The sequence below is a fragment of the Doryrhamphus excisus genome, chromosome 16, assembly GCF_030265055.1.
Source record: "Doryrhamphus excisus isolate RoL2022-K1 chromosome 16, RoL_Dexc_1.0, whole genome shotgun sequence".
Lineage (NCBI taxonomy): Eukaryota > Metazoa > Chordata > Actinopteri > Syngnathiformes > Syngnathidae > Doryrhamphus > Doryrhamphus excisus.
This window is the reverse complement of record NC_080481.1, coordinates 1,314,713-1,342,656: the sequence shown is the minus strand read 5'-3', so window position 1 is coordinate 1,342,656 and position 27,944 is coordinate 1,314,713. Positions and strand designations below refer to the sequence as shown.

General features: G+C 42.5%; 1 protein-coding gene across 3 annotated transcripts; it reads left to right on the top strand.

Annotated features, from left to right (window-relative positions):
• The first annotated feature begins 3 nt into the window (after window positions 1-3).
• slc12a5b (solute carrier family 12 member 5b) lies at window positions 4-27,564 on the top strand. 3 transcript variants are annotated; one of them, XM_058051538.1, is made up of 26 exons: window positions 26-449; window positions 7,156-7,259; window positions 7,365-7,505; window positions 8,437-8,583; window positions 9,851-9,905; window positions 9,985-10,115; window positions 13,075-13,322; window positions 13,406-13,617; window positions 13,680-13,847; window positions 15,039-15,137; window positions 15,231-15,288; window positions 15,389-15,563; window positions 15,693-15,811; window positions 15,904-16,002; window positions 16,154-16,273; window positions 17,143-17,247; window positions 17,323-17,491; window positions 17,572-17,767; window positions 17,865-18,034; window positions 18,114-18,245; window positions 19,386-19,493; window positions 19,689-19,805; window positions 21,345-21,487; window positions 21,657-21,671; window positions 21,766-21,899; window positions 24,228-25,715. In XM_058051538.1, the coding sequence occupies exons 1-26, from the start codon at window positions 392-394 to the stop codon at window positions 24,317-24,319; spliced, it is 3,315 nt and encodes a 1,104-aa protein (XP_057907521.1). In that variant the 5' UTR covers window positions 26-391; the 3' UTR covers window positions 24,320-25,715. The 3 variants fall into 3 exon arrangements, with proteins under 3 accessions (XP_057907523.1, XP_057907522.1, XP_057907521.1); XM_058051540.1 differs by lacking the exon at window positions 21,657-21,671 and having other exon boundaries at window positions 4-449; window positions 21,766-21,887; window positions 25,684-27,564; XM_058051539.1 differs by lacking the exon at window positions 21,657-21,671 and having other exon boundaries at window positions 23-449.
• Window positions 27,565-27,944: the final 380 nt, after the last annotated feature.

Sequence of the window (27,944 nt, the reverse complement as noted above, 5' to 3'; positions counted from 1 at the left end):
GAACAGTAATGAACCGGAATCCCGTCTGCTGTTTGACGGGAATATGAAAAGAGTAGTCTAATTCCCAGGAGGCGGTGCCGGTTATCATCTAATGTCAACTGGCCCTGCATCCCTTGCTCGTGATGAGATGGATGATGGTGCGTGAGGAAGAGAAAAAGAGGACGGGAGGGAGAAAGAGAGGGATAATACCTTCTGAATACATGATGAATGTAGCGCTCGGGCTTAAACTGACTTGGGGGTGAGTGGCGCACAGAAACAGGGAGAGTGCCCGTGTCATCAAGCTGGCCGTCACCAACTCTCCCAATTTTCCCCCTGAGGAACATCACATAAGTAAAAGGATACGTACGCCTTCCTGTATTCCAGAGAGGTGTGAGCTTTAGGAGGAAAGAAGATGCTCAACAACGTGACCATGGACAGCGAAGATGGAGAAGGCAGCCCCAACAACCAGGGTGAGTTCGGAGAAGAAATGGTGATGCGGTTAAAAAAAAATTGCATGTCACAAGTAGACAAAGTAGCAAACATTGTGATGCGTTCACTTGTCAACTTTCGAAGATGCATGTTTGTAAGGTGTGTTCATGAATTGCGAGGTTGAGACAGTGTAATCAAACGGAGGTTGAGATGTTAACCATGTCGAAGCAGCTCACGTGGAGAGTAATAGCTTTTCACTGCTGCTCTCATTCATCTCAGCAGACATCAAGAATGTCCTGCCACGGGCAATCATTTCCTTTCATAACGCTACAAGAGCATTTTTGTTATGTGGACTTATGTGGATTTCCACGATACAGTTGAATATTTTGGAGTGGGCGTTTATTATGGCCATCCTAAAGCACCGTGCTGTCGAATCAGCATCTTGGATGTCACTTCGGCTAAAATACAGTAAATTGTATAAGAACTCAAATGGCCATAATTTCAGAGAATCACCAGTTGCATTTTTGATTATGTTTTGGTACGACATAATTATTGATGAACCCTGAGATCCCATCCCAATTATTAACATACACATTGAATTTTGTTTTGAACATTGAGACCAGCCATGTTGTTTGGTCTAGAGACCACTGAGGAAAAGACAAAAATCAGAACTGGAGGTAGCAGAGATGAGGATGCTGAGTTTCTCAATGGGAGTGACCAGGATAGATAGGATCAGGAACGAGTACATCAGGGGGACAGGTTTGAATATTGAAGGAGTTGTGACAAATCAGTGTCCCTGTGTAAGCGTGTCTCCTGACAATTACCGTATTTCTGTTATTCAAGGCTAGCTGAGTTTAGCAAGACAAGAGAAAAAGCCACGGGTCGGCATTTTAGCGTGTTGTAAGATGCAAGGTTCGTGCTTCATTTATGAGCCATAATAAATGACAAAACATGAACACAATGTCATTGGGAGAACTGGAGGTAGCAGAGATGAGGATGCTGAGGTTCTCATTGGGAGTGACCAGGATAGATAGGATCAGGAACGAGTACATGAGAGGGACAGGTTTGAATATTGAAGTTGTTACAAATGTGTGTCCCTGTGTAAGCGTGTCTCCTGACAATTACCGTATTTCTGTTTTTCAAGGCTAGCCGAGTTTAGCAAGGCAAGAGAAAAAGCCATGGGTCGGCATTTTAGCGTGTTGTAAGATGCAAGGTTCGTGCTTCATTTATGAGCCATATTAAATGACAAAACGTGAACACAATGTCATTGGGAGAACTGGAGATAGCAGAGATGAGGATGCTGAGGTTCTCATTGGGAGTGACCAGGATAGATAGGATCAGAAACGAGTACATCAGAGGGACAGATTTGAATATTGAAGGAGTTGTGACAAATCAGTGTCCCTGTGTAAGCGTGTCTCCTGACAATTACCGTATTTCTGTTATTCAAGGCTAGCCGAGTTTAGCAAGGCAAGAGAAAAAGCCACGGGTCGGCATTTTTGTTTTGTAAGATGCAAGGTTTGTGCTTCATTTATGAGCCATGTTAAATGACAAAACGTGAACACAATGTCATTGGGAGAACTGGAGGTAGCAGAGATGAGGATGCTGAGGTTCTCGTCGGGAGTGACTAGGATGGATAGGATCAGGAACGAGTACATCAGAGGGACAGGTTTGAATATTGAAGGAGTTGTGACAAATCAGTGTCCCTGTGTAAGCGTGTCTCCTGACAATTACCGTATTTCTGTTTTTCAAGGCTAGCCGAGTTTAGCAAGGCAAGAGAAAAAGCCACGGGTCGGCATTTTAGCGTGTTGGCTCGTGTTTCATTTATGAGCCATATTAAATGACAAAACGTGAACACAATGTCATTGGGAGAACTGGAGGTAGCAGAGATGAGGATGCTGAGGTTCTCGTTGGGAGTGACCAGGATGGATAGGATCTATCTTGCTATGCAAAAGTGGTAAAAACTCTACCAGAACTTGAAATGAATTTGTTGAACTACATAATATGGCAGAGAAGTCGCGCCCCTGAACAATATGTTTGCGATTTAATTCATCATATTGGACCCCTGATACATTGATGCTTCCCCAATAAGGAGACATGGCTTATGGTTAATCAAGTCGGTGTGCTTATCTAAAAGATAAGATAGTTTTCGTATATAATGCAGACCTTTAACTGGATCTATCTAACTAAGAACAATATGTCAATATTACGAAAGACTTTCCTCTCCTCTTTATTTGTTTATTACAGCAGTAAATCATCAGTAGGCAAATATACTAAAACCCTTATATGATCTTTTTACGTGACAATAACAAGTACAGTATAAGTAATGCTACACGCTACAATGTCATTATACACAATTACCGTACATGACTGTTCATATCCACGACAATGTGGTTATGCATGCAAGGAATTATCGAGAAATATAGCAATATTGTGTCATGTGACTCATTCAGGGAAATGACAATAGTATACAGGCTGCGTTCACGTACAGTCAATCAGACAAATGGATTCATGTTCAAACTCCAGCGCACAGGATAGAGACATCTGGCAAGTGGATTACTCCATCATAACCGGACAGGAGGACAGGAGCCGCTTATAATCACACCACCTTTGCAGAAATATTTCATCATTGATAGATGCAAGCAGGCAGGACGTTTTAAGAGTTGTAACAACACCAGCAATGTTAGAGATTAACGATTCAATTTTGGGGATATATAATATACGTAACTAGATACAACTGTACACATGGATACATGGAGATATATGGAGACCTTCTGTCGATTCTGTCCTCTACTACATCCATAAACCTCCTCGTTGGTCTTCCTCTTTCGCCTCCTACCTAAACGCAGCATCCTTCTACCAATATATTCACTATCTCTCCTCTGGACATGTCCCAACCATCTCAGTCTGGCCGATAACTGACTTTATCTCCAAGGCCTCTAACATGTAATGTCCCTCTGATGTACTCCTTCCTGATCCTATCCATCCTGGTCACTCCCAATGAGAACCTCAGCATCCAATGGTGACAAGTGTATCTTCGCTGTGCCCGAAATCGAGTTTGCGGGGTTCCGTTTGACCGAAGCCGGTCTGAGCCCGCTCCACTCAAATGTTGTGCACTCTGCAGATGGACCACCAGGCCTCTACCAGGCTCGAACCAGACCTCTACAGGTGGTTCGAGCGACTGCAGGCATATAACTTCACCACACAATTTACTCCTGGCTGGAGACAATGTTGTGGTGGACTTCCTCCCAGAGCCACACCCACTCAGAGACATGTCCGAACCAACTCAGTCCGGCCTCTCTGACTTTATCTCCAAGGCCTCTAACATGTAATGTCATTCTGATGTACTCATTCCTGATCCTATCTATCCTGGTCACTCCCAATGAGAACCTCAGCATCCTCATCTCTGCTACTTCCAGTTCTGCTTCCTGTCTCTAGACCAAACAACGATTTGACAGAAGGTCACCAAAGTGTGTTCCGTGTGTGTGAAGGATGTGTATTCACGATGAACACGAGCTACGTTCAAAAAAACGGATATCAGAGCTTCCGCGTCATCACTGGGCACTGGAAAACATTCCTTACATTAAAGCCGTAAAATGGTGAAGTGGTGAAAATATATTCACCGAGCCCGAGTTGGTGAGTATATTTGTGGGCCTGATGCGGCCCACGGGCCGCATGTTTGACACCACTGCTGTGGCGTATCAATGCTTCTCAAATCCCTGTTGACATGAACTGCCAATATGTGTTGACACTTAAGTTACATTTTTATACTTCTCACCAAATCAGTTGTATATAAACTAATACATATAGCTTCATGATGTAATTGCGTGTTTAATGAACAACACTAGAAAAAAAAATGGAAAAACATGCATTACACATTTGTGTCAGGGGTGACTATCATTCCCTACAAACAATTCCCTGGTCAACCTGCCACTTTGGATTCTGCAGTCTGAATATTAACTGTTACCTTCAGGCAGAACTAGTCGAGCCAGCAGATGTCAGGTCAATTCCTCCTTCTTCCAGACATCTTTCGAGAGCATCAGGTTGCATCCACCATCTGGTTTTAACTATTTATTCATTTCTTTCCATTGATTTTTTTTATTATTATTTGAAGACTTTAATTCCTTTATACCTGCTATTCGTTATACAAATGTAGGTTTGTAGTGTGTATGTCAGGGGTGTCAAACTCAATTTACCTGGGGGCCACTGGAGCTAGGATCTGGGCAAGGCTGGGCCGTGTCAGGTTTTCCAAAAAAAAACAAAAAAAAAACGCATTTATTAAAAACAGAAAAATATACAAACTTTTTCAGTGCTTTGGTTCCAATTTTCTACAAGAAAAGCTCTGATAAAACATTCCACTGTTCTCAAATATCTTATTTTTTATTTTTCTGCACAAAATAAGATGAAAAATAAATAAACAAATCAAGAATAAAGAAAATCAATCAGTAATAAATAAATATAATAATAATAATAAAACGGCAAATAATAAAAACTTAAGAAAGCACATATAGTTGGTGGGTCGACAAATTATTTTTTTCAGATTATAATTAACAAAGCATTATTAGAGCCCTGTAGACATGACAAAACACGACTATAGTCACATTTATACTCTTTTTATTTACAACATATTGCGCAACTGCAGGGTCTTGAGACACATGCTAACTCGCTAAACTAGAGAGCTAGCGACCTAAACGGTAGCCTTCAAGTTATTTCCTTTCAACTTAAATAGCCAAAAACGTACCACTTCCACACGGATAGGGAGGATAACTATTAACAGTTATTTAACCTTTAACATGAACATGAATCAAACGTAATCATTTTTTCTGGGTACATGATACCATACAGCATCCATATCAAACTTGCGCGGGCCGCACTAACATTAAACTTTCATATCAAGGCGGGGGCCTCAAACTAGTGTCCTGCGGGCCACATTTGGCCCGCGGGCTGCGTGTTTGAGACCCCTGGTGTATGTACATATGTATCGGTGTATCACATGTACTGAAGGGTGATATTTTCTGTGTACTGGCTGTTCACATGATAACATCCAATATGTAAATAAGTAGTTGTGTTTTTCCATGGACTTTTTCGGTTAATGCATCCTCATCCACTCACTCTCACCCTGTTTAAAAGGTCACATGTTTCAGACTTAAACAGGATTCACTTTTTGCAGTGTGGTACATTTGAGTGTCAACTCCGCTAAATGGAGACATCATCGAGTTAATCCTCAGCTAAACCCGACAAGTTGAAACTAAAGGAGGTTGCTGTAATTGATGTAATTCAGCCCACTTGTGCACCTGATTGGAGTATCTTGCTCACATACAGATGTTAATTTCGGCCTTCCTCTGTGGCCTCCAGCAGCTGCTGGATAATCCCCCTGAGCCTACGTCCCATTAAGCTTTTAAAAGCTGGAATAAACTGTCCATTTTGTAATAGCCATGTCACATGAAGGGTACAAATCTGCACCGCCCACTGCCTCATATTTGCATGCTTAAATCATGACGCATCCCACAGTATCATCATATTAAAATGTGTTCTCTTATCTTACATAACAATTGATATTGTAGCATGTGGCTACATGCTATGTTGTTGTGAGGTCGCGGTGTCGTGCGGGGTCATGAAGGGTCACTTCTTGGCGGTGTGAGTGACAGATTAAGAAAATAAAGTCGTGTGAGCAGACGTTTTGCTTTCTGGAAAAAAACATTAACGAGTTTCCTTTCTCACCTTTGCCGGCGTTCCTCGCTCTTCCCGGGGAGCCGGCAATGCCCTGGTCCCACAGGCGGTGGGAGTGGCCAATTAACCTAGCATGTTTTTGGAATGTGGGAGGAAACCGGAGTACCCGGAGAAAGCCCACGCATGCACGGGGAGAACATGCAAACTCCACACAGAGATGGCCAAGGGTGGAATTGAACTCGGGTCTCCGAGCTGTGAGGTCTGGGCACTAACCACTCGATTAATGTTAGTGCGGCCCGCGCAAGTTTGATACTGATGCTGTATGGTATCATGTACCCAGAAAAAATTATTACGTTTGATTAATGTTCATGTTAAAGGTTAAATAACTGTTAATAGTTATCCTCCCTCTCCGTGTGGAAGTGGTAAGTTTTTGGCTATTTAAGTTTAAAGAAAATAACTTGAAGGCTACCGTTTAGGTCGCTAGCTCTCTAGTTTGCGAGGTAGCATGTGTCTCAAGACCCTGCAGTTGCGCAATATGTTGTAAATAAAAAGAGTATAAATGTGACTATAGTCGTGTTTTGTCATGTCTACAGGGCTCTAATAATGCTTTGTTCATTTTAATCTGAAAAAAATCATTTGTCTACCCACCAAACTATATGTGCTTTCTTAAGTTTTTATTATTTGCTGTTTTTTTTATGTAATTCACATTTAAATGCGGGCAGAACGGCGGTCGAGTGGTTAGCGCGCAGACCTCACAGCTAGGAGACCAGGGTTCAATTCCACCGTCGGCCATCTCTGTGTGGAGTTTGCATGTTCTCCCCGTGCATGTGTGGGTTTTCTCCGGGTACTCCGGTTTCCTCCCACATTCCAAAAACATGCTAGGTTAATTAGCGACTCCAAATTGTCCATAGGTATGAATGTGAGTGTGAATGGTTGTTTGTCTATATGTGCCCTGTGATTGGCTGGCTCGCTCGAAGACAGCTGGGATAGGCTCCAGCAACCCCACGACCCTCGTGAGGAAAAAGCGGTAGAAAATGAATGAATGAATGAATGATAGCATGTTGATTTTTGTTGTGTCAGGTGATGGGAACCCTAAAGAGAGCAGTCCCTTCATCAACTGTACCACCTCCAGTGATGTGGAGAAGAACCAGCAGTATGACGGCAAGAACATGGCTCTCTTTGAGGTGAGAGAAGGTTTTTGCAGAATAAATATACAGTGCACTCAGAGGAGATTGTGAATATAATTTGATAAAAAATGAATGTTTCCACTCGTGTGTGTGTTCTCGCAGGAGGAGATGGACACCAGTCCAATGGTGTCCTCTTTGCTCAGCAGTCTTGCCAACTACTCCAACTTGCCGACTGGCAGCAAAGAGCACGAGGAGGCAGAGAATAACGAGGAAGGTGCACGTCCATCGAAGAAACCTATCCAGGTAGAGAACTCCAGAGGAACTTCAGTAAATTTCATTCATTCATTCATTTTCTACCGCTTATCCTCACGAGGGTTGCAGGCGTGCTGGGGCCTATCCCAGCTGTCTTCGGGCGAGCCAGCCAATCACAGGGCACATATAGACAAACAACCATTCAACATATTTGTTAGTTTTGTTTTAGTCTCTTGATTTTATTATCTTTAAGTACATTGAAAAAAAAATAATATTTACACACAAATACAAATAAAAAAAAAGAAAAAAAAATCTTTACACACAAATACAAATAAAAAATAAAAATAGAAAAAAATCATCTTTACACACAAATACAAATAAAAAATAAAAATAGAAAAAAATCATCTTTACACACAAATACAAATAAAAAAACGACAATCCAACCCAAAAGGTACTTCGGTACATGACAAAAATAAAATTAACATACTTTGGTACGTGACAAAAATAAAATAAAATAAAAAAAACCTTAAACTATATTATGAAAGCAGGAAGTGAACAAATGTAACATTTACTGATTGTAAAAGTACCAGATGGAGGGGTAGGATTTAATAAGCTTTGCTTCTTCCTACTCCTTTTGGACATGTGGAACTGGGAACTGATTATGGGATGCATTCAATTGTAATCTGATGCATGTTCAAATGAAATAAAACCATTACCATTACCATTACCATTACCATTACCATTACCATTACCATTACAAAACTTTATGTATTACCTATTTGCCAAGGGCCCTTGGAATTGTCTAATTGCAGCCCTGCCCGATACCACTCATCATAAATAATTTGACAATTCTACGGTAAATCTATGTGATTGGTATCAGCTGATCTCACTCATGGATAATCAGTATCGGTACAACAACATGAATTGGTGGATTTCTGGATGACAAATATTTCTCTTTTCCCCCTGATTTTTTTTAAATCAGGCACCACAACTGGGAACTCTGATGGGTGTCTACCTGCCATGCATTCAGAATATTTTTGGTGTGATCCTCTTCCTGCGAATGACCTGGATGGTCGGGGTTGGCGGCGTGCTCGGTTCCTTCATAATTGTCTTCATGTGTTGTTCCACAGTGAGTACACAGTGTATACTCTACATAGTAATAGTAATAGTAATAGTAATGCAGCTACTACAGCAGCTGTGATTCGATTGCATGATTGATCATCTGATTACAATATATCACATTCATCGTGTTTGTTCATTGCTAAATATTCATACAAGCTATGATGCTGGAGGCTGCCATGCGAGTTGCTCCAACCAGTCACTGAGGCATGTCGTTCATATAGCATTATCATGTCATATAGCAATAATGTAATAAAGCTGAGCATTTCCTGAAATTCCACTTCAATCCCAACAACCCAAGAAAAGTATTAGGGGAACTTTTGGAAATAATGTCTCCCACAGTGTCTGCAATGCTTAGAATGTGATTGCCTGGGATCCATCTGCAAGAGGAAAGTCAGAGAGAATGCTTTTTCTATTGTGTATGTTTTTGTCATGATATAACTGTTGTTTATTGTTTTCTATTTATTCATTCATTCATTCATTTTCTACCGCTTATCCTCACGAGGGTCGCGGGGTTGCTGGAGCCTATCCCAGCTGTCTTGGGGCGAGCCAGCCAACCACAGGGCACATATAGACAAACAACCATTCACACTCACATTCATACCTATGGACAATTTGGAGTCGCTAATTAACCTAGCATGTTTTTGGAATGTGGGAAGAAGCCGTAGTACCGGAGAATACCCACACATGTACGGGGAGAACATGCAAACTCTGCACGGTGGAATCGAACTCGGGTCTCCTAGCTGTGTGGCCTGCCTGTTAACCACTCGTCCACCGTGCAGCCCATATTATACATATTTGTTTATTGTTTAAAATAATATCAGTTAGGGGTGTTAAACTCAATCGCATGACACTACTTTAGGTTGTGGGTCGAACGAGACATTTTGCGTAGTTGTTCATTTCGATTTTTTCGATGATTTTTGATGGACCACCTCTTCATCATTTGTATCTATGTGCGGGCAAAAGCGATAATTTTTTATGTCAACACATAAACACAACAATTCCAGAGATGTGAAACCCGGTTTTCAGGAATACTGATAAATAAGTGTTGGAACGTCTGGTTGAACGTCTGCTTCACTTTCTTTGTCCACTCCCAATCGCTGTGATTTAAGTCTGTACAGATGTATAAAGTATATAAATACATGCAACCAGTGATAATTTTCTATTTTGAGGAAATCCCCCAAACAGTACTCCAGAATAATCCAGATACACACAGTATGTAGTAATGGTTGTTTCCATTACTTTTTTGTGTGTTTGGATGTTTTTGTGTTATCCAGACCATGCTCACGGCCATCTCCATGAGTGCCATCGCAACAAACGGAGTGGTTCCGGGTGAGTGGACCTCTGCCAAGATGTGTGTTGTGTGAGTCAGCTATTTATTATTTACCCCCCGGCTATTGTCCCCTCACAGCTGGAGGTTCCTATTACATGATCTCTCGCTCCCTTGGGCCCGAGTTTGGTGGCGCTGTCGGGATCTGCTTTTACTTGGGCACCACTTTTGCTGGCGCGATGTACATCCTGGGATGTATTGAAATCCTGCTGGTAAGTAACCAGTTATTATGTTGCAATTGCACGACATGCAACTCTGTTCAGGCGTGTCACAGCGGGAAGGGGGGGGGGGGGGGGGGGGTGTGTACACTTAAAATCACAATCACTGCATTCCCAACTGTTGTTTAAACAGTACAAATTCGAAATTCTTATGGGCTTTCCGCACACTATTCACACACAAAACCTCCATTGACAACGGTATGTAAGACAAATCGTGGAAGAACATGTCTGGAGAGCACACTTGACAAAAGGACCGCACTACCTGGAATGTTTTCCTAAAGGGGGTTGGGGTGTCATTAGGGCCCTATTGAAACTGTTATTCATTCATTCATTTTATCCTCACGAGGGTCGCGAGGGGTGCTGGAGCCTATCCCAGCTGTCTTCGACCACATATATAGACAAACAACCATTCACACTCACATTCATACCTATGGACAATTTGGAGTGGCCAATTAACCTAGCATGTTTTTGGAATGTGGGAGGAAACCGGAGTACCCGGAGAAAACCCACGCATGCACAGGGAGAACATGCAAACTTTCCACACAGAGATGGCCGAGGGTGGAATTGAACCCTGGTCTCCCAGCTGTGAGGTCTGCGTGCTAACCACATGACCGCCGTACAGCACTGAAACTCTTATGTTTATTATTATTATATTATTATTATTATTATTCTCCCAATTCAATTGCATGTGACTGATGCACGATCGTGCCCTCTGTCTTAAAAAATATATGCGCCATATATGTTATGAAACAACAATATATTGAGAGGGGTGTATTATTTTAGCGGGCTAAAATATAGCCATATGTACATGCAGGATGTTTGATGCCGCTCTTGTGATGCTGCGCAAGTGTACCTAATGTTGTGGCCAGTCAATGAAGGTTACCGTTACCACTGTCCGTGTACTTCTAACTGAAAATTAACTAAATTCTGTTTTATGATGACTTCATGGAATTCTCAAAAAAAAAGCGGTGATTTAAACTTTCGCATTGACAACAATAACTCCAAACCTGCCACTTGAATTCCTGGACCTTCTCAGCTGCTTCTCCATCGTGGATCCTGGATCAGGTCTGCTATCCCGTAAACATCAGTTTGAGAGACTATACAAGAAATCTGGTCTAACTGTTCTTCTCCAAGCCTACACAGAATACAATACAAATATGCTTTAAATACTACCTGGTCACAATACAGTGACAACAATTCACAACTCTATCATTTCAAACCTATCTCACCTGTGCAGCTCACTGACCTCCTAACTGGCATCAAGACTCCCGCTTGCTCCTTGGATCCTATTCCTTCATCACTCATCACATCCTGCCTCCCCATAATCCCTCCTCTGATTACAAGAATCATAAACTCCTCACTGACCACTGGCTCCGTTCCACAGTCTCTCAAGCTGGCAGCAGTCACCCCTACACTCAAAAGGCCTGGTCTTCATCCTGACGACCTCGCAAATTTCCATCCCATATCCAAAATATCCCATATCTAAAATTCTTGAAGCTGTCATAAGTTCTCAACGTCAAACTCACATTAAACCATTCCAGTCCGGCTTTCGTCCCAAACACAGCGCTGAAACAGCTCTTCTTATAATCACTAATGATCGTCTACTCTCCGGCTTTTGCCATCTCAGCATCCTTATCCTCCTGGACCGTACCATCGGCCATTCTATCCTCCCGTCCTGCCTCGAGACCAGCCTCAATATCACCGACTCTGTACTTTCCTGGCTGTTTGTGTATATCAACAGCTACTCGTCCTCCGTAAGCCCTTTTATATCAAGTTGTTCCCCAAGGTTCAATGCTAGGTCCTCTCCTCTTCAAGACTTCTGCATCACTCTGGACAACACTACCCTCACTCCATCCATCCTCCATCACTCCATCCCTACTCATCCGCATCTTTGGCATCCTCCTCAACCCTACTCCCTCATTTGAACTATTTTTCCAGACTACAAAAATGTATTATTATTTCTAACAACAAAGACATTGTTTGTACAAATGTATGATCAGCAGCAGTCGTGGCCACGCCCCATGTAGTCACAATGGTACAATCTTGATCACATGACATTTTTATAGGATTTGATGCCAAAATTGATAGTCAAATCAGATTCTCCTAAGATAGTCCGAGTAACAACACCATATAATAAGCACATATAAGTGGATCCATTCATTCATTCATTCATTTTCTACCGCTTTTTCCTCACGAGGGTCGCGGGGGTGCTGGAGCCTATCCCAGCTGTCTTGGGGCGAGAGGCGGGGTACACTCTGGACTGGTGGCCAGCCAATCACAGGGCACATATAGACAAACAACCATTCACACTCACATTCATACTTATGGACAATTTGGAGTGGCCAATTAACCTACCATGTTTTTGGAATTGAACCCTGGTCTCCTAGCTGTGAGGTCTGGCGCTAACCACACTATCGCCGTGCCTGAAACTGTTATGTTTATTATTATTATAATTATGTATTACTATTATTCTCCCAATTCAATTGCATGTGACTGATGCACGATCGTGCCCTCTGTCTTAATTAACCTAGCATGTTTTTAGAATGTGGGAGGAAACCATGCAAACTCCACACAGAGATGGCTGAGGGTGGAATTGAACCCGGGTCTCCTAGCTGTGAGGTCTGCGTGCTAACCACACAACCGCCGTGCAGCCCTGAAACTGTTATGTTTATTATTATTATATTATTATTATTCTCCCAATTCAATTGCATGTGACTGATGCACGATCGTGCCCTCTGTCTTAATTAACCTAGCATGTTTTTAGAATGTGGGAGGAAACCATGCAAACTCCACACAGAGAGATGTCCGAGGGTGGAATTGAACCCTGGTCTCCTAGCTGTGAGGTCTGCGCGCTAACCACTCGCCCGCCGTGCCGCCGCCAGTGGATCCAGTTCCAGTTATATATGATCTTTCTCATCTACTTCTCCCTTTCTCCATCTTTCCATTCTGTTAGATTTATATTGTTCCTCAGGCCGCCATCTTCAAGATAAAGGGCTTGGAGGGGCTGGAGGCAGAGGCCGCCCTTCTAAATAACATGCGGTTATACGGCACCATTGTCCTGAGCTTCATGGCGCTGGTGGTGTTTGTGGGGGTGAAATATGTCAACAAGCTGGCGCTGGTCTTCCTCGCCTGTGTCATCCTCTCCATTCTGTCTGTCTACGCGGGGGTCATCAAAACCGCCATTGACCCGCCTGTCTTCCCGTGAGTTTTGACGACTCTAATGGACGTTTTTGATGATAGATTGTGTGGTGGCAAGTATGTGACGTTGACCGTTTTCTTTGCAGTGTTTGCCTCCTGGGAAATCGCACTCTCATGTCCAAAGGCTACGACATATGTGCAAAGGTCATTGAAATAGACAATGAGACTGTCACCACCAAACTGTGGCGCTCCTTCTGTGATTCTGAGTACCTCAATGCCACTTGTGACGACTACTTCATCAACAACAACATAACAGAGATACAGGGCATCCCCGGGGTCACTAGTGGAATCCTGGCAGGTAAATTGGTACCTTAAATTTACACTACATGACCCATAAAAAAATCTCATCTCATCTTCCAGAAAACCTGTTTGGCAATTATCTGGAAAAGGGCATGATTCTGGAGAAGAGAGGACTTGCATCAGACGTAGATCCAGACACTTCTGCTACCGGCACTAACCGATTTGTGCTGGCTGATATTACCAGCTTCTTCACATTGCTGGTGGGGATATACTTCCCATCCGTCACAGGTTAGAAGCATGATGTTGGTAGACATTGGTGTCGAATTCTGTGCTTTTGCACTTGAGTTGTTGGGGGTGGAAAACAATGGTCAGTCACAGCCTGATCGACTGTCATGCAAAGTACAGCCACAGCTAACGTTAGCAGTGTAGACATTACCATTGTAGAGAGAGAGATGCCTTTATTAGGCCCATAAGGGGAAATGTCAGATTTCCTTATACAACATACGATACAATAAGACAAGGGTGAAAAATAAGGGGAAATAATATACATTCCAAACTAAGATGCTATAGAGGAAGTGTTTAAAAAATCCTCAGCATACATTGGCACAAGTAAGCACATTTTTACACAACATGAACACAAGACTAGCGCCAAGAAGGGGAAAGGAAAAGTGGTGATCCCGACCCTAGTTACATGCAGCCAATTATGCCGCAAGCTATAGCGGCGAAGGCATTGGATGAGGGAAGGGATGTGAGGGTAAATGAGCATATTAGTACCTTTGGATGGTTAGTTGTGTAAGCCTGAAGAAGTTCCCCCCGACAGGTGCCCGGTATTGGAGCCTCAGTTCCAAGACTGTCATTGCAATAACACAGCAGTTGCCATGGAGACGTCCCTGGATGATAGTGATTAAAAAGATTAATTTGATCAGAATCAGAATGCCCTTTATTGTCATTTTACATATAGTAGAATGAAATTGCAAGACAGTATGACAGTACAAAATATAGAAATTAGAAGAATAAATAAAGAATATATAGAAGAATTAGAAGAATAAATGGGTTAATTACAGCTCATAATTAATTAATCTCTCCGTTGCACTCATTTAAATTAAAGCTGCTTTCACAGAGATTATAGTTGTAGTTAAACTATATTTAACCAAAACTGCCCCTTTGTTATGTCACAGAGGAGCCGACTTCCTTATATGGTTCATAGTTAGGACTATGAGTGGAATAAATTAAAACAGACAGTTTTGTCGGGAAGCACAAATGAAAGGAAATACGGCTGGAATAGGTGCAGATTCTGGAAAATCTAAAAAAAAAAAAAAGTTTTCTGTGCGGGTTATTGCGTGTAACTGCTCTATAGGAGACCACAACTCAATACAAAGGGTCCAAAGGCAATAAACGGCAAACACGTACCCACAACATAGTATTAATTCAAGTATTAATTCAAGGTGGTGATTTGTTGTCTTTTGTCCTCCCCCATAGGCATCATGGCGGGTTCCAACCGATCGGGAGACTTGCGTGATGCTCAGAAATCCATCCCCATTGGCACCATTGCAGCCATCACCACCACGTCTACTGTGTGTATCCTTCAGCATAGCAGGCATCGTCTACAAACACTGACTGGAAGTGTTTCCATATATATATATATATATATTCCTTAGATGTTCTAATCAGATATGTCTTGTGTGGTGCTTTTTGGTGCCTGCATAGAAGGTGTTGTCCTAAGGGACAAGTACGTTTCACTTTTGTTTTTTTGGTTATTGAACCAGGAACTAATCTTTTCAGAGTCAGAAAACCTACTGTTTTGTTTCTGATTTGTTTTCACCTCTCAGGTTTGGTGAAGGCGTGGATGGTAATCTGGTGATTGGGACTCTGGCATGGCCGTCTCCATGGGTCATTGTATTTGGTTCATTCTTCTCCACCTGTGGAGCGGGACTTCAAAGTCTGACCGGAGCTCCACGTCTCCTACAGGCTATCTCAAGGGACGGTATAATCCCATTCCTGCGAGTGAGTTCAGTCACTATATTCAAATACAGTACAGTTAGTTCTTCTTATTATGGGCAGCATCAAATACTAACAACAGGATTCATAATACATACAATATGACTGATTGTAACCTTTTTCTGAATACTGCAGGTTTTTGGACACGGCAAAGCCAATGGAGAGCCAACCTGGGCCCTCTTGCTTACAGCTAGCATTTGTGAGATCGGCATCATCATTGCGTCTTTGGATGCAGTGGCACCCATCCTTTCCATGTAATTTCACTTTCCATGTTGCACAGATCCTAAAGCTTTACTGCATTACTTTTATTTCTCCTGTTTTCTTGTCATCTTCTCGCTGTTTTCAGGTTCTTCTTGATGTGCTATATGTTTGTTAACCTTGCCTGTGCGCTGCAAACGTTACTGAGGACTCCAAACTGGAGGCCACGTTTTAAGTTCTACCACTGGTGAGCAAGATCGTTTTCTACTATGATTATCTGACTATCAGGTGTAAAACTGTAGCCGCAAGCGAAATACAGAAAATGTATATAGTATAGTATTGCAATGTTGGCAGAAATGTTCAGATTGACCCAACATGGAATATCTTCTCTCCCACAGGGCTCTATCGTTCCTGGGTATGAGTTTGTGCCTCTCGCTGATGTTCATCTGTTCCTGGTATTATGCCATAGTTGCCATGGGAATCGCGACATGTATCTACAAGTACATTGAATTCTGTGGGTATGTGCTGTCATATGATGGAGATGGGGTGCTGAAGCCTATCCCAGCTCTTTTGGGGCGAGCCAGCCAATCACAGGGCACATATAGACAAACAACCATTCACACTCACATTCATACCTATGGACAATTTGGAGTGGCCAATTAACCTAGCATGTTTTTGGAATGTGGGAGGAAACCGGAGTACCTGGAGAAAACCCACGGATGGACGGGGAGAACATGCAAAATGTACACAAAAATGGCCGAAGGTGGAATTGAACTCGGGTCTCCTAGCTGTGAGGCCCGTGCACAAACCACTCGAACACCGTGCAGCCATAGTGAACATTCATTCATTCATTTTCTACCACTTATCCTCACGAAGGTCGCGGGGGTGCTGGATCCTATCCCAGCTGTCCAATGTACACCCTGGACTGGTGGCCAGCCAATCACAGGGCACATATAGACAAACAACCATTCACACTCGCATTCATACCTATGGACAATTTGGAGTCGCCAATTAACCTAGCATGTTTTTTTTTGCACGGGGAGAACATGCAAACTCCACACAAAGATGGCTGAGGGTGGAATTGAACTCAGGTCTCCTAGCTGCGAGGCCTGTGAGCAAACCACTCATCCACCGTTCAGCAGAAATAGTGAAGATAATGAATTTAATTAATTTTATAGTATAATTTCACATATCTCTTCCGTTTGAATGGGTTAAATTTGAGTTTTCTTCACTCACAATGGTTAAGTTTTAAATCATCAGGTGGAAAAATGAATGAATGTCATTTTCAGTCAATACCAGGAAGAACACGGAGTCTGTGGTCTGTGACTGTGTAGTGGCAGTAATGAGACACATCCCATGCTAACTCAGTATGCTAACTATGTGGCAGAGCTGAAAAGGAATGGGGTGATGGGATACGCGGCATCTCTCTCAGCGCGGCACGATTTGCTCTCATGAGGCTAGAGGAGGGGCCACCACACACGAAGAACTGGAGGTCAGTGGGCGCCGTCTGTAACCTCTGTTGTAATAAAGGTAAATATCTATATGCAGTATTTATTTCTCTGCTCAGGCCTCAGATTCTGGTTCTGGTCAGTATGGATGGCGAGCAGAATGTGGAGCAGCCTCGTCTGCTGTCTCTAACCAATCAGCTGAAAGCAGGGAAGGGCCTCACCATTGTTGGAACCTCCGTTCAAGGAAAGTTTCTGGACAACTACACTGAAGCCCAAAGAGCAGACCAGGTCTGTGATCATGGACACAAAGTGTGTTATGATGCGTTATAATGTCTAGAAACTAGCTTCAGTTCTTTGTAACTTTGCAGTCTTTGCGGAAATTGATGGAGACGGAGAAGGTTAAGGGATTCTCTCAGGTGGTCATATCCTCCAATTTGAGGGATGGGACATCCCACTTGATCCAGGTTGGGGGTTTGGGAGGTTTGAAGCACAACACCGTGATGGTCAGCTGGCCACGTAACTGGAAGCAGCCTGAGTGCCACCAACAGTTCAGAGACTTCATCGGTAGGTTACCGATAGTGACTTCATCTTCCTTCAGTGCACAACGGTTTTTTTTAGACTAATAAACATGGCGTCTTTTATGTCTCCTGTCATTCTGCAGAAGTGGTAAGAGAGACCACAGTGGCTAGTTTTGCTCTGTTGGTTCCCAAGAACATCTCTAGCTACCCATCAAACGGAGAGCGCTTCACTGAAGGCCACATAGACGTGTGGTGGATTGTCCATGATGGCGGCATGCTGATGCTTCTGCCCTTCCTGCTACGCCAACATAAGGTGACACATCCACAGTAGCAAATCGACGTCATCCGGATTCGAAAGTCACATAGTACACCGTTACTGTTTCATTCTGGAGGTTTGGAGGAAGTGCAAGATGCGCATCTTCACTGTGGCTCAGATGGACGACAACAGCATCCAGATGAAGAAGGACGTCATAACTTTCCTCTATCACCTGCGCATTGACGCTGAGGTGGAAGTAGTGGAGATGGTGAGCCCAATAGACAACATTCTATTTAGTTTCATTTTCAATGTGCCAATTTGTAGTATTAAACATTTTGTGGTATGAAAAAATGTGGATAATTTTCAAGATTTTTCTTTATAAATCACTGGTTGTTGGGATCAGCCATTCCAGTTAAAATGATCATACAGTAGACCAATACAGGGATAGATGAGAAGTGAAATGAAGTTGATAGGATTTACAGAAAGTGTGCAATAATTATTTAAACAAAAGTAGGCAGGTGCTTAAATTTGGGCACCCCGACAAGAAAATGACTATGACCATTCTTCTTTCCAAAACTCCAGTTCTTCAGTTGAGTCAGGTTTGATGGTTTCCAAGCATGGACAGCCCGTTTTAAATCACACCACACATTTCCAATAATATTTAGTTCTGGGGACTGAGATGGCCGTTCCAGAACTTTGTATTTGTTCCTCTGCATGGATGTCTTAGAAGAATTTGAGCAGTATTTAGGGTCATTGTCTTGTTGGAAGTATCCAGCCCCGACGTCACTGATTCTTGAAGACCGTTGTCAAGAATCTGCCGATACTGACCGGAATCCATGCCACCTTCAACTTGAACAAGATGTCCAGTACCTGCACTGGCCACACAGCCCCACAGCATGATGGAACCACCACCAAATGTTACTGCGGGTAGCAAGTGTTTGTCTTGGAATGCTGTGTTCTTCATCCGCCATGCATACCGCATACCTTGTTATGTCCAAATAACTCCATTTTACTTTTATCAGTCCACAGCACCTTATTCCAAAATGAAGCTAGCTTGTCCAAATGTGCTTTAGCATACCTCAAGGGACTCGGTTTGTGGCATGTGGGCAAAAAAGGCTTCTTTCGCATGACTTTTTCGAAAGAAGCCTTTTTTTTGCACCTGCCTATTTTAGTTTAAATAATTATTTCTGTAAATACTATAAACTTCATTTGACTTCTCATTTATTACTGTATTGGTCTGCTACATGATATATTTCACTGGAATGGCTGATCCAAACAACTGGTCATTTATAAAGGAAAATCTTGAATCATGACCACGGGTGCCCAAACTTTCTCATACCACTGTAGTGTTAAATTCACATTTCAGACGTTTTTCCTGTATGATTTTTCTATTTTATTCTTCCATTAGCATGACAGTGACATCTCAGCCTACACCTATGAAAAGACACTCGTAATGGAACAGCGCTCACAGATCCTCAAGCAGATGCATCTGACCAAGAATGAGATGGAGCGAGAGGTAAACAAGTGTGCGTGCATGTTACATATAAAAAAAAATATATACTTGATTTGTGTTGCTACCCTGCGGGATCTAAAGATCTATTCCTTTGTCTGGACATGTGCACGCTGATTTGAGCTTGGCAATAACACATTCCTGAGGGGAATTAAACTAATTATTGGAAGTGATCCATTCCCTTCCTTTTCCTTCCCCTAGATACAAAGCATAACAGATTCATCCCGGGGGTCCATCCGGCGTAAAAAACCCTCTGCTCCTCATTGTCAAGCAAGTATTGAAGAAGGAGCCAGAGGGGCTGAACAACCAGAAGAAGAGGTAATGAGGAACTTTTGGTTGTCAACACAAAAGCACGTACTGTAACCAAGTCCCAACTATGTTAAATACCGTATTTTACGGACTATAAGTCGCACTTTTTTTCATTGGTTGGCTGTTCCTGCGACTTATACTCCAGAGTGACTTATAAATGAAAGAACTGTTTATGTTACATAAACACTGGACACCTTTTCTGTTCATGTTTATTTTTTGTTTAGCTGAATTAGCATTGTGTTAGCATATCTTACACCTATTCAGCCTGTTCTCTATTCTTTTATTAATGTTAGAACTTGCCTTCCAAGAGGACATCATGTCTGTTTTGGTCAAGTAGTTTGGAAAATAAATTACCCGCAAAAAATGTGACTTATGTATGTTTTTTTCTACCTAATGATGCATTTTTGGTCTTGTGCGACTTATACTCCGGAGCGACTTATAGTCCAGAAAATACGTTATATATGCACTCCAAAACCTTTCTCCACTATTTCATGAGGTAAACTAAAGTTAACTAATATAATGCCAGGAGTCCACTGGGACGGCGCCAGTTGGTGCCGACTCCTAGCATCATTGGCGCAACTTGGCGCGCGCCATTACATTCCAATGTATTCCAATAGGCGGATTGTTTGTGACATTTGGTTCCACTTGGTGCCAATTGCGTGATGCAAGTTGAGCGACAAAGATTTTCAACATTTTTAAATTTTCTTGCCACCAAACTCAATTTTTGCCGTCGTTACGGGCAACCACGAGCCAGTTAGGAGGCAGTTTGCGCCACTGCTCACCTTATTGGCGACGCTAAGCGCCCAGTGGACTCTTAGCGTTAGTTCGAAATTTTCTCCGGAGTACCCGGAGAAAACCCCACATGCAAGAACATGCAAACTCCACGCAGAGATGGCCGAGAGTGGAATTGAACCCTGGTCTCCTAGCGGTGAGGTCTGCACGCTAACCACCCGACCGCTGTGCATCCCCACAGAAGACTTATGTCTCTGAAATATTGTTCAATAATCTAAATCTGTGTTAATGACCATTCATAATTAATTAATTAATGATTAGACAACTTGATTATTGCCTTTGGTTGGCTACAATAAAAGGCCACTATAAAATGTGCAGTTTTATGCGTTCCGGGGTTTGGGGTCAGAAAACCAGTCAATATCTGGTATGACCACCATTTGACTCCCACATCGTCTTTCCATAGAGTTGATCAGGTTGGCATTCCAATTGTGACTTCCGGAATGTTGGTCCATTTCTCTCCAACACGCTGTCATAGAGTAGACACCGATCCACAGCTTGATGTGGAAGTTGGTTCCACGTGGTTTGCGGTTGTAATGCAGCTTGGACGTACTGTGAAATTCTCTGAAATTCCTCTGGAGACGGATTATGGCAGACAAAACTTGACGGTTTTCCAGTTGGACCCAAAACGCATTCCACTGTTAAGATGGAACGCCTTACCATTCCAGAACTTCAGCCTCGTCCTCGGCTGATCTCTTTCCTTTCTATCACCCTGTCACATGATTATGTCATAATGTACCTGTTTCCAAACCAACACAGGTCCAGCTCATCCACAGTAAGAGCGCCTCCAGCCCCACGAGCCTCACTGCCCCAGCAGGGGGTGGAGCCACCTGGACAGACAGCAAGGGAGCAGACAAGGGGAAGAACCTGGAAGCAGGCAAAGACCTTTTCAGCATGAAACCGTGAGTGGTTCCAATCAGCTTGTAACAAACAGTAACATGACACCCGGCAAGTAAAAAAGGAACATAGGGTCAGTGGTGCGTTCAGGATCATGCTCTAGTTCAAGTTACAATACCTATGACAAATTCATAATTGACTTCATAACTCTTCTTGTGGCGTGTTGTGCTGCAGGGAGTGGGAAAACCTGTAAGTATGTGTACGTTGCACTGAGACCAAATATTGATCTGAATAACCAGAGCTGCACTTAAGGATGTTGGGTTTTTTTTTTTTTCTGCCAAAGGAACCAGATAGACGTGAGGCGCATGCACACGGCTTTGCGACTCAATGAGGTCATCACAAAGAAGTCCAAGGAGGCCAAGCTTGTCCTGCTCAATATGCCGGGACCCCCAAAAAACCGTATGGGTGAAGAAAACTGTATCCTTACCAATGTTTTGTTGTCTGTATATACTGTACATAAATACAGTAAATTTCGGATATATCGGACTCGGATATATCGGAAATTCGCTCACAACGGACAGATAAAAAAGAAACGATTTTTCTGTAATGCATTTCCAATAAAAATTCATTGCATATATCGGATTTTTTATAACGGATTTCGCCTATTTCGGACAAAATCTCCGGTCCCGTTCCAATGCGGGAAAATTCATTCATTTTCTACCGCTTTTTCCTCACGAGGGTCGCGGGGGGTGCTGGAGCCTATCCCAGCTGTCTTTGGGCGTAAGGCGGGGTACACCCTAGACTGGTGGCCAGCCAATCACAGGGCACATATAGACAAACAACCATTCACACTCACATTCATACCTATGGACAATTTGGAGTCGCCAATTAACCTAGCATGTTTTTGGAATGTGGGAGGAAACCGGAGTACCCGGAGAAAAACCACGCATGCACGGGGAGAACATGCAAACTCCACACAGAGATGCCCGAGGGTGGGATTGAACCGTGGTCTCCTAGCTGTGAGGTCCGTGCACTAACCCCTAGACCACCGTCCGTTCCAATGCATTTCCATTAAATTTCCCTCGCATATATCGGATGGCCGCATCGTGGCGCTCCGATTCGCCGAATGGTGACAGGCCGCTATACGACGTCATTTGCAGCGTTTGCAGCGTTGCCTGCGCGTCCAGGTACATTGGAAACATAGTCAAGGAAGTGCCTTTTTATAACGGATAAAATCCCATTTACGCATATACCGGATATAAATCCGATATATGCGTAAAACGGACATTTTCCGGTATACACGTATAACGGATTTCGCTTATATCGGACAAAACCAGTGGGAACAATTGAATCCGATATATCCGAGGTTTACTGTACAACAAAAATACTGTACTATACAATACAATACTATAGACATGAAATGTGGATCTATGTCAGAGTAGTCAGTGGACAGCTTCACTGAAAAAAAGTCACATAGTACATAAACATACATTCATAACATACATTCATACATTCATAAACATATATAGTACATAAATTTCACAGTCATGATGTGCTATATATATCACTATATTGACACTTACTATGGTACCCATTATGTCATTGGTCATATGGTCATATCACCTCCTACTTCAGTACGTGACAAAAAATTAAAAAAAAATAAATAAATAAAATAATAATAATAAAAAATAAAATAAAAAAATAATAAATTAAATTACATTTTTTAAAATTAAATTATATTAGAAACAAATGTAACAGTTACTGATTATAAAAGTACCAGATGGAGGGCTAGGATTTAATAAGCTTTGCTTCTTCCTACTCCTTTTGGACATGTGGAACTGGGAACTGATTATGGGATGCACTCAATTGTAATCTGATGCATGTTCAAATGAAATAAAACCATTAGCATTTTAAACTACATTTGCCATCACGCTGCTACTGTTGACATAACAATAAGAACATCCTCTAAGGAAGTGCAAACAAACTTATCAACTGCAGAATCAATAAGAGAACGGCTGCCTTGGTGATAACGTTCCCCTACGGGCATCCACTAATCAAACAGAGGAAGACTTGTCTGCCATACCTGTCTAGTTAAGAGTGTCCACAAAGATATACATATAATATATATATAGTTTTGACATAATCCAGCACACACACTTAAACTGGGAACTGGTTATGAGAATTAATTATACAAAATATAGACATTTTATATGTTCTCACCGTGCATGTGTGGGTTTTCTCCGGGTACTCCGGTTTCCTCCCACATTCCAAAAACATGCTAGGTTAATTAGCCACTCCAAATTGTCCATAGGTATGAATGTGAGTGTGAATGGTTGTTTGTCTATATGTGCCCTGTGATTGGCTGGCCACCAGTCCAGCGTGTACCCCGCCTCTCGCCCGAAGACAGCTGGGATAGGCTCCAGCACCCTCGCGACCCTCGTGAGGATAAGCGGTAGAAAATGAATGAATGGAAATTTTCAGGCTGCAAAGTGAAAAAGTGGTTAGCATGGAGGCCACACAGCTAGGAGACCCACGTTTGATTCCCACCTCTGGCATCTCTGTGTGGAGTTTGCATGTTCTCCCGCTGCGCGTGCTCCCACATTCCAAAAACATGCTAGGTTAATTAGCGACTCCAAATTGTCCATAGGTATGAATGTGAGTGTGAATGGTTGTTTGTCTATATGTGCCCTGTGATTGGCTGGCTACCAGTCCAGGAGACAGCTGGGATAGGCTCCAGCACCCCTGCAAATCATGGACATTTTGTTCATATATGAATGTTGCTCCTTTACTGAGACTGTCCAACAGACATGGAGTTCCTTGAGGTCCTCACCGAGGGTCTCAACCGGGTTCTTCTAGTCCGTGGAGGTGGCCGAGAGGTCATTACCATCTACTCCTGAATGTCCTGAAGTCTGATGTTTTACTGTGGGGGGCTGCATAACCTCCTCCAGTCGTCCTTTCAACTCTTCTGTTCCCACTCGTTATGGGATTCTTCTGTCTTTTCTCCAATACGCGATGTTGCGTGTAGTCGGTATTTCTTCACCCTATTCATGTCTGTGTTTGTTTGTTGTCTTGAACGGTTTATGTGGACGCACACAGATCAGGTGATTTCGATATGATAATGTTAAAATGAAGTTATTGCCAAATATGCAAAAGCTAATAAAGTTTGATTTAAATATTTATTTCTGAGTATAAAGCCATAATGTAGTATTCATTACAGCAACTGCTTTTGTTTATTCATCATCAAACATCAAGAGGATTTTTTTTTGTGGGAATATTCAAGTGTACAGACCAGTTATTCTCTTCCAATATGTTCTGCTCTGTGTTTCTGTGTGTGTGAGTACGAGGGAGAGAGAGAGAGAGAGAAGAGACTTGATGAATATGTCATTTTAGACTTAGAAGTAAACATTTCAAACGTGAACGTCAATAAAGATTTTCTAGGTTAAAACAGCCTGATGAATTATATTGTGTAGAAGCAGACCGGTAATGACGATATTATCTTACGGTGAATAATTGCTGACTTTTATTGCTAATTCCATGCCAAACCAGTTTGACCGGATAACATTTCATTCACCGAGCTTTTTGAAGGTCACGTTTTGCATTATAGGATCTGTAATCATATAGGCCGGGGTGCGTTCTAGCATGATGAGAATGTATGTAAAAATATGTTGAGGTGAAACCAGATTATATTGAATTGTACTGCATGACCTCAAAACATATTTTAGCGGCTCCGTGTGTATGCTATGTTTTGGAGATTAGAAGTAAAAACATTGCTTAATTGATAATAATTGATCTGAGGAAAACATGCTGATGGTTGAAAGGTCGTTTGAATGAATATTTCATATTTGGAGCCCAATCGTAATCTTTCGTCACTCCAAAAAATACACGTGGAAAGCTTCAATTCTTGATGGGGGGGGGTGTTCTTGAAATGTGTATTTAACTATAACCCGACACTCCAGACGCAGTAGTTTGTTTTAAAGATGAAAAACCAGTTTGAATTGCAAGACATTTTATTACCTCAGCCAAAGTTCACGCTCCTGGATATCTGTACTTGTTTGAGCGGGAGCAGACTTGATCGTTGCCCTCTCTTATCACCGCCACGATAATCCCGCCTGCAAATGAAAGGATTGTCATTCCATGCCAAGAGCTCTTACGATGAAGCAGAGCTCAAGCAGCCTGCGGGTGAGATTACCTGCGTTTGTGTTTGCGGCGGAGGTGCTGATTGTGGGTCTGTTTGCCACTTTTGTCACGTATGATGACCAAGCTGATTCCAGGTTTCAAACCAACGAGACCAGACTCATGGACAATGCCGTGTACAGGGACTACCCTTTTTTTACAGATGTACAAGTGATGATTTTCATCGGTTTTGGATGCCTCTTAGCATTTTTCCGACTTTATGGCTTTGGAGGCATGGTTTTTAACTTCCTGGTGGCTACTTTTTCCATCCAGTGGGCCATTCTCGTGCAAGGATACTTCCAGTTCAGCCATGATGGTAAAATTCACCTGGGGGTGATTAATCTGATTAATGCAGAGTTCGCCTGCGCTGTGGTGCTCATCTCCTTCGGGGCAGTGCTAGGGAAGACAAGTCCGCTGCAGCTGCTTGTCATGTCTCTTCTGGAGGTGCCGGTGTTTGCCGTCACCGAATGGGCAGTGCTGAAGTACATCAGGATAAACGATGCGGGAGGCTCCATCCTCATCCATCTCTTTGCTTGTTACTTTGGCTTGGGTGTCACTTATGTGCTGTACAGACCTCAACTTAATGAAGGTCACATAAAGGAGACCACCAGCTACCAGTCGGACATCCTGTCCCTGATGGGGACCTTGTTCCTGTGGGTCTTCTGGCCCTCTTTTAACTCGGCGTTAACGCTGAAAGGCGATGACCAGCACAGAGCCATCCTCCACACCTTCTTAGGCCTGTGTGCCTCCACCATCACTGCTTTCGCTCTTTCTGCTATGATCAACAAAAAAGGCAAACTCAGCATTGCGGACATCCAGAACGTGACGCTAGCCGGAGGCGTGACGGTCGGAGCGTCTGTTGATATGATGATTTCACCTGCAGCCGCGTATGCGCTGGGTATGCTGGGCTGCACTGCGTGCATGCTGGGGTACAAATACTTGAGTCCAATCTTAGCAAAGCGCTTCAAAATCCAGGATCAATGTGGAATACACAACTTGCACGGCCTAACTGGGCTTATATCTTGCACTGCGGGGATCTGCGCCATCATGATGGCCAGCGAGGAAGTCTACGGACCGAGTTTTTATCAGATCTTTAACCACCGAGCGCCAGAAGAAGGGGACCCCAAGCTGCTAGAGCTCCAGGCATTGATACCTGGTTTGCAGCCGGGTTTAGGGAGGACCGCGGGACAACAGGCTCTCTTCCAGGTAGCAGCTATCTTCTCCACTATCGGAGTTTCAGCTGTAGGAGGCATGCTCACAGGTGTGGTCTTGAAAATGCCTTACCTCGCATCACCCTCAGATGAGTTCTGCTTTGACGATCGGGTGTATTTTGACCTTCCCATGGAACATTATTCACCAGTGAAACTCAGTCAAGATACTGATAAAGAGGAAACGGTTGCCTAACATGACAAACTCTCAAAGATAAAAAAAAAAAAAACATTTAAATCATGTTATTATGTTTATTCATATTGAAAAAAGCTCAAAAAATATATGGAGCCAATAGTGCATGTATATGTACAGGTATCACTTATCCTAATGAGCAAATTAATCCTGTGTGCAATATTTACTTTTTTTAAAAATTTTAATATACATCTTGTATTGATCATTGTGGTCTTTTAGTGTTGTAAATGTGTTTGATAAAATAAAGTCATTAAAATGTGTTAAATTTATGTAACAGATTCTGTGTTTGACACAATAATTTGTAACATGATGATTAATAGGTGAATAAAGATGCATCATGGATTTGTATTACTAAAAGAAATATACACACAGTCGTGGTCAGGAAAGTGACGCTTCCAATTTTGCCCACCGGATGGCGCTATAGTAATTGTATTACGCAAGCGAACTGTTTATACTAAGTAAAGCTAGCCACATGCTATCTTCTACGGCTTCTACGTTGAACATTATGTGATTTGGCGGCCTTCAGTGCCCCAATATGTCAAAAAGAGACCCAAAAAACATGGTCTTCCTCCTATTTATTCATGGGAATGAATGGGAAAGCTGTGTGTTTGTTGAGTTTTCGTGTCAGGTGAATGAACTGTTTGGCAGGAAACAGCAGCCTGTGTTTACTCACAGCAGTGAAAGCTAGCTACCTCATTGCTAATCAAATCGCTAATTTAGTGTGCAGGAATTTGTAAAAACATGCATGATCAATGCAGCAGAGATTGTGTGCCCTGAAAAGTGCCAGGTTGTTATTTTTCCTCAGAATTTCCAAAAAAAACATGAAGTGTTTTATGACTAATAGTGATATTGTGCTAGTACTATTTTTGGAAGTTTTACTGTACATTATATAGCTTCAAAACAACAACTTCAGTTCGTTTTGTATTATTTGTTTTATTAAAATCATAG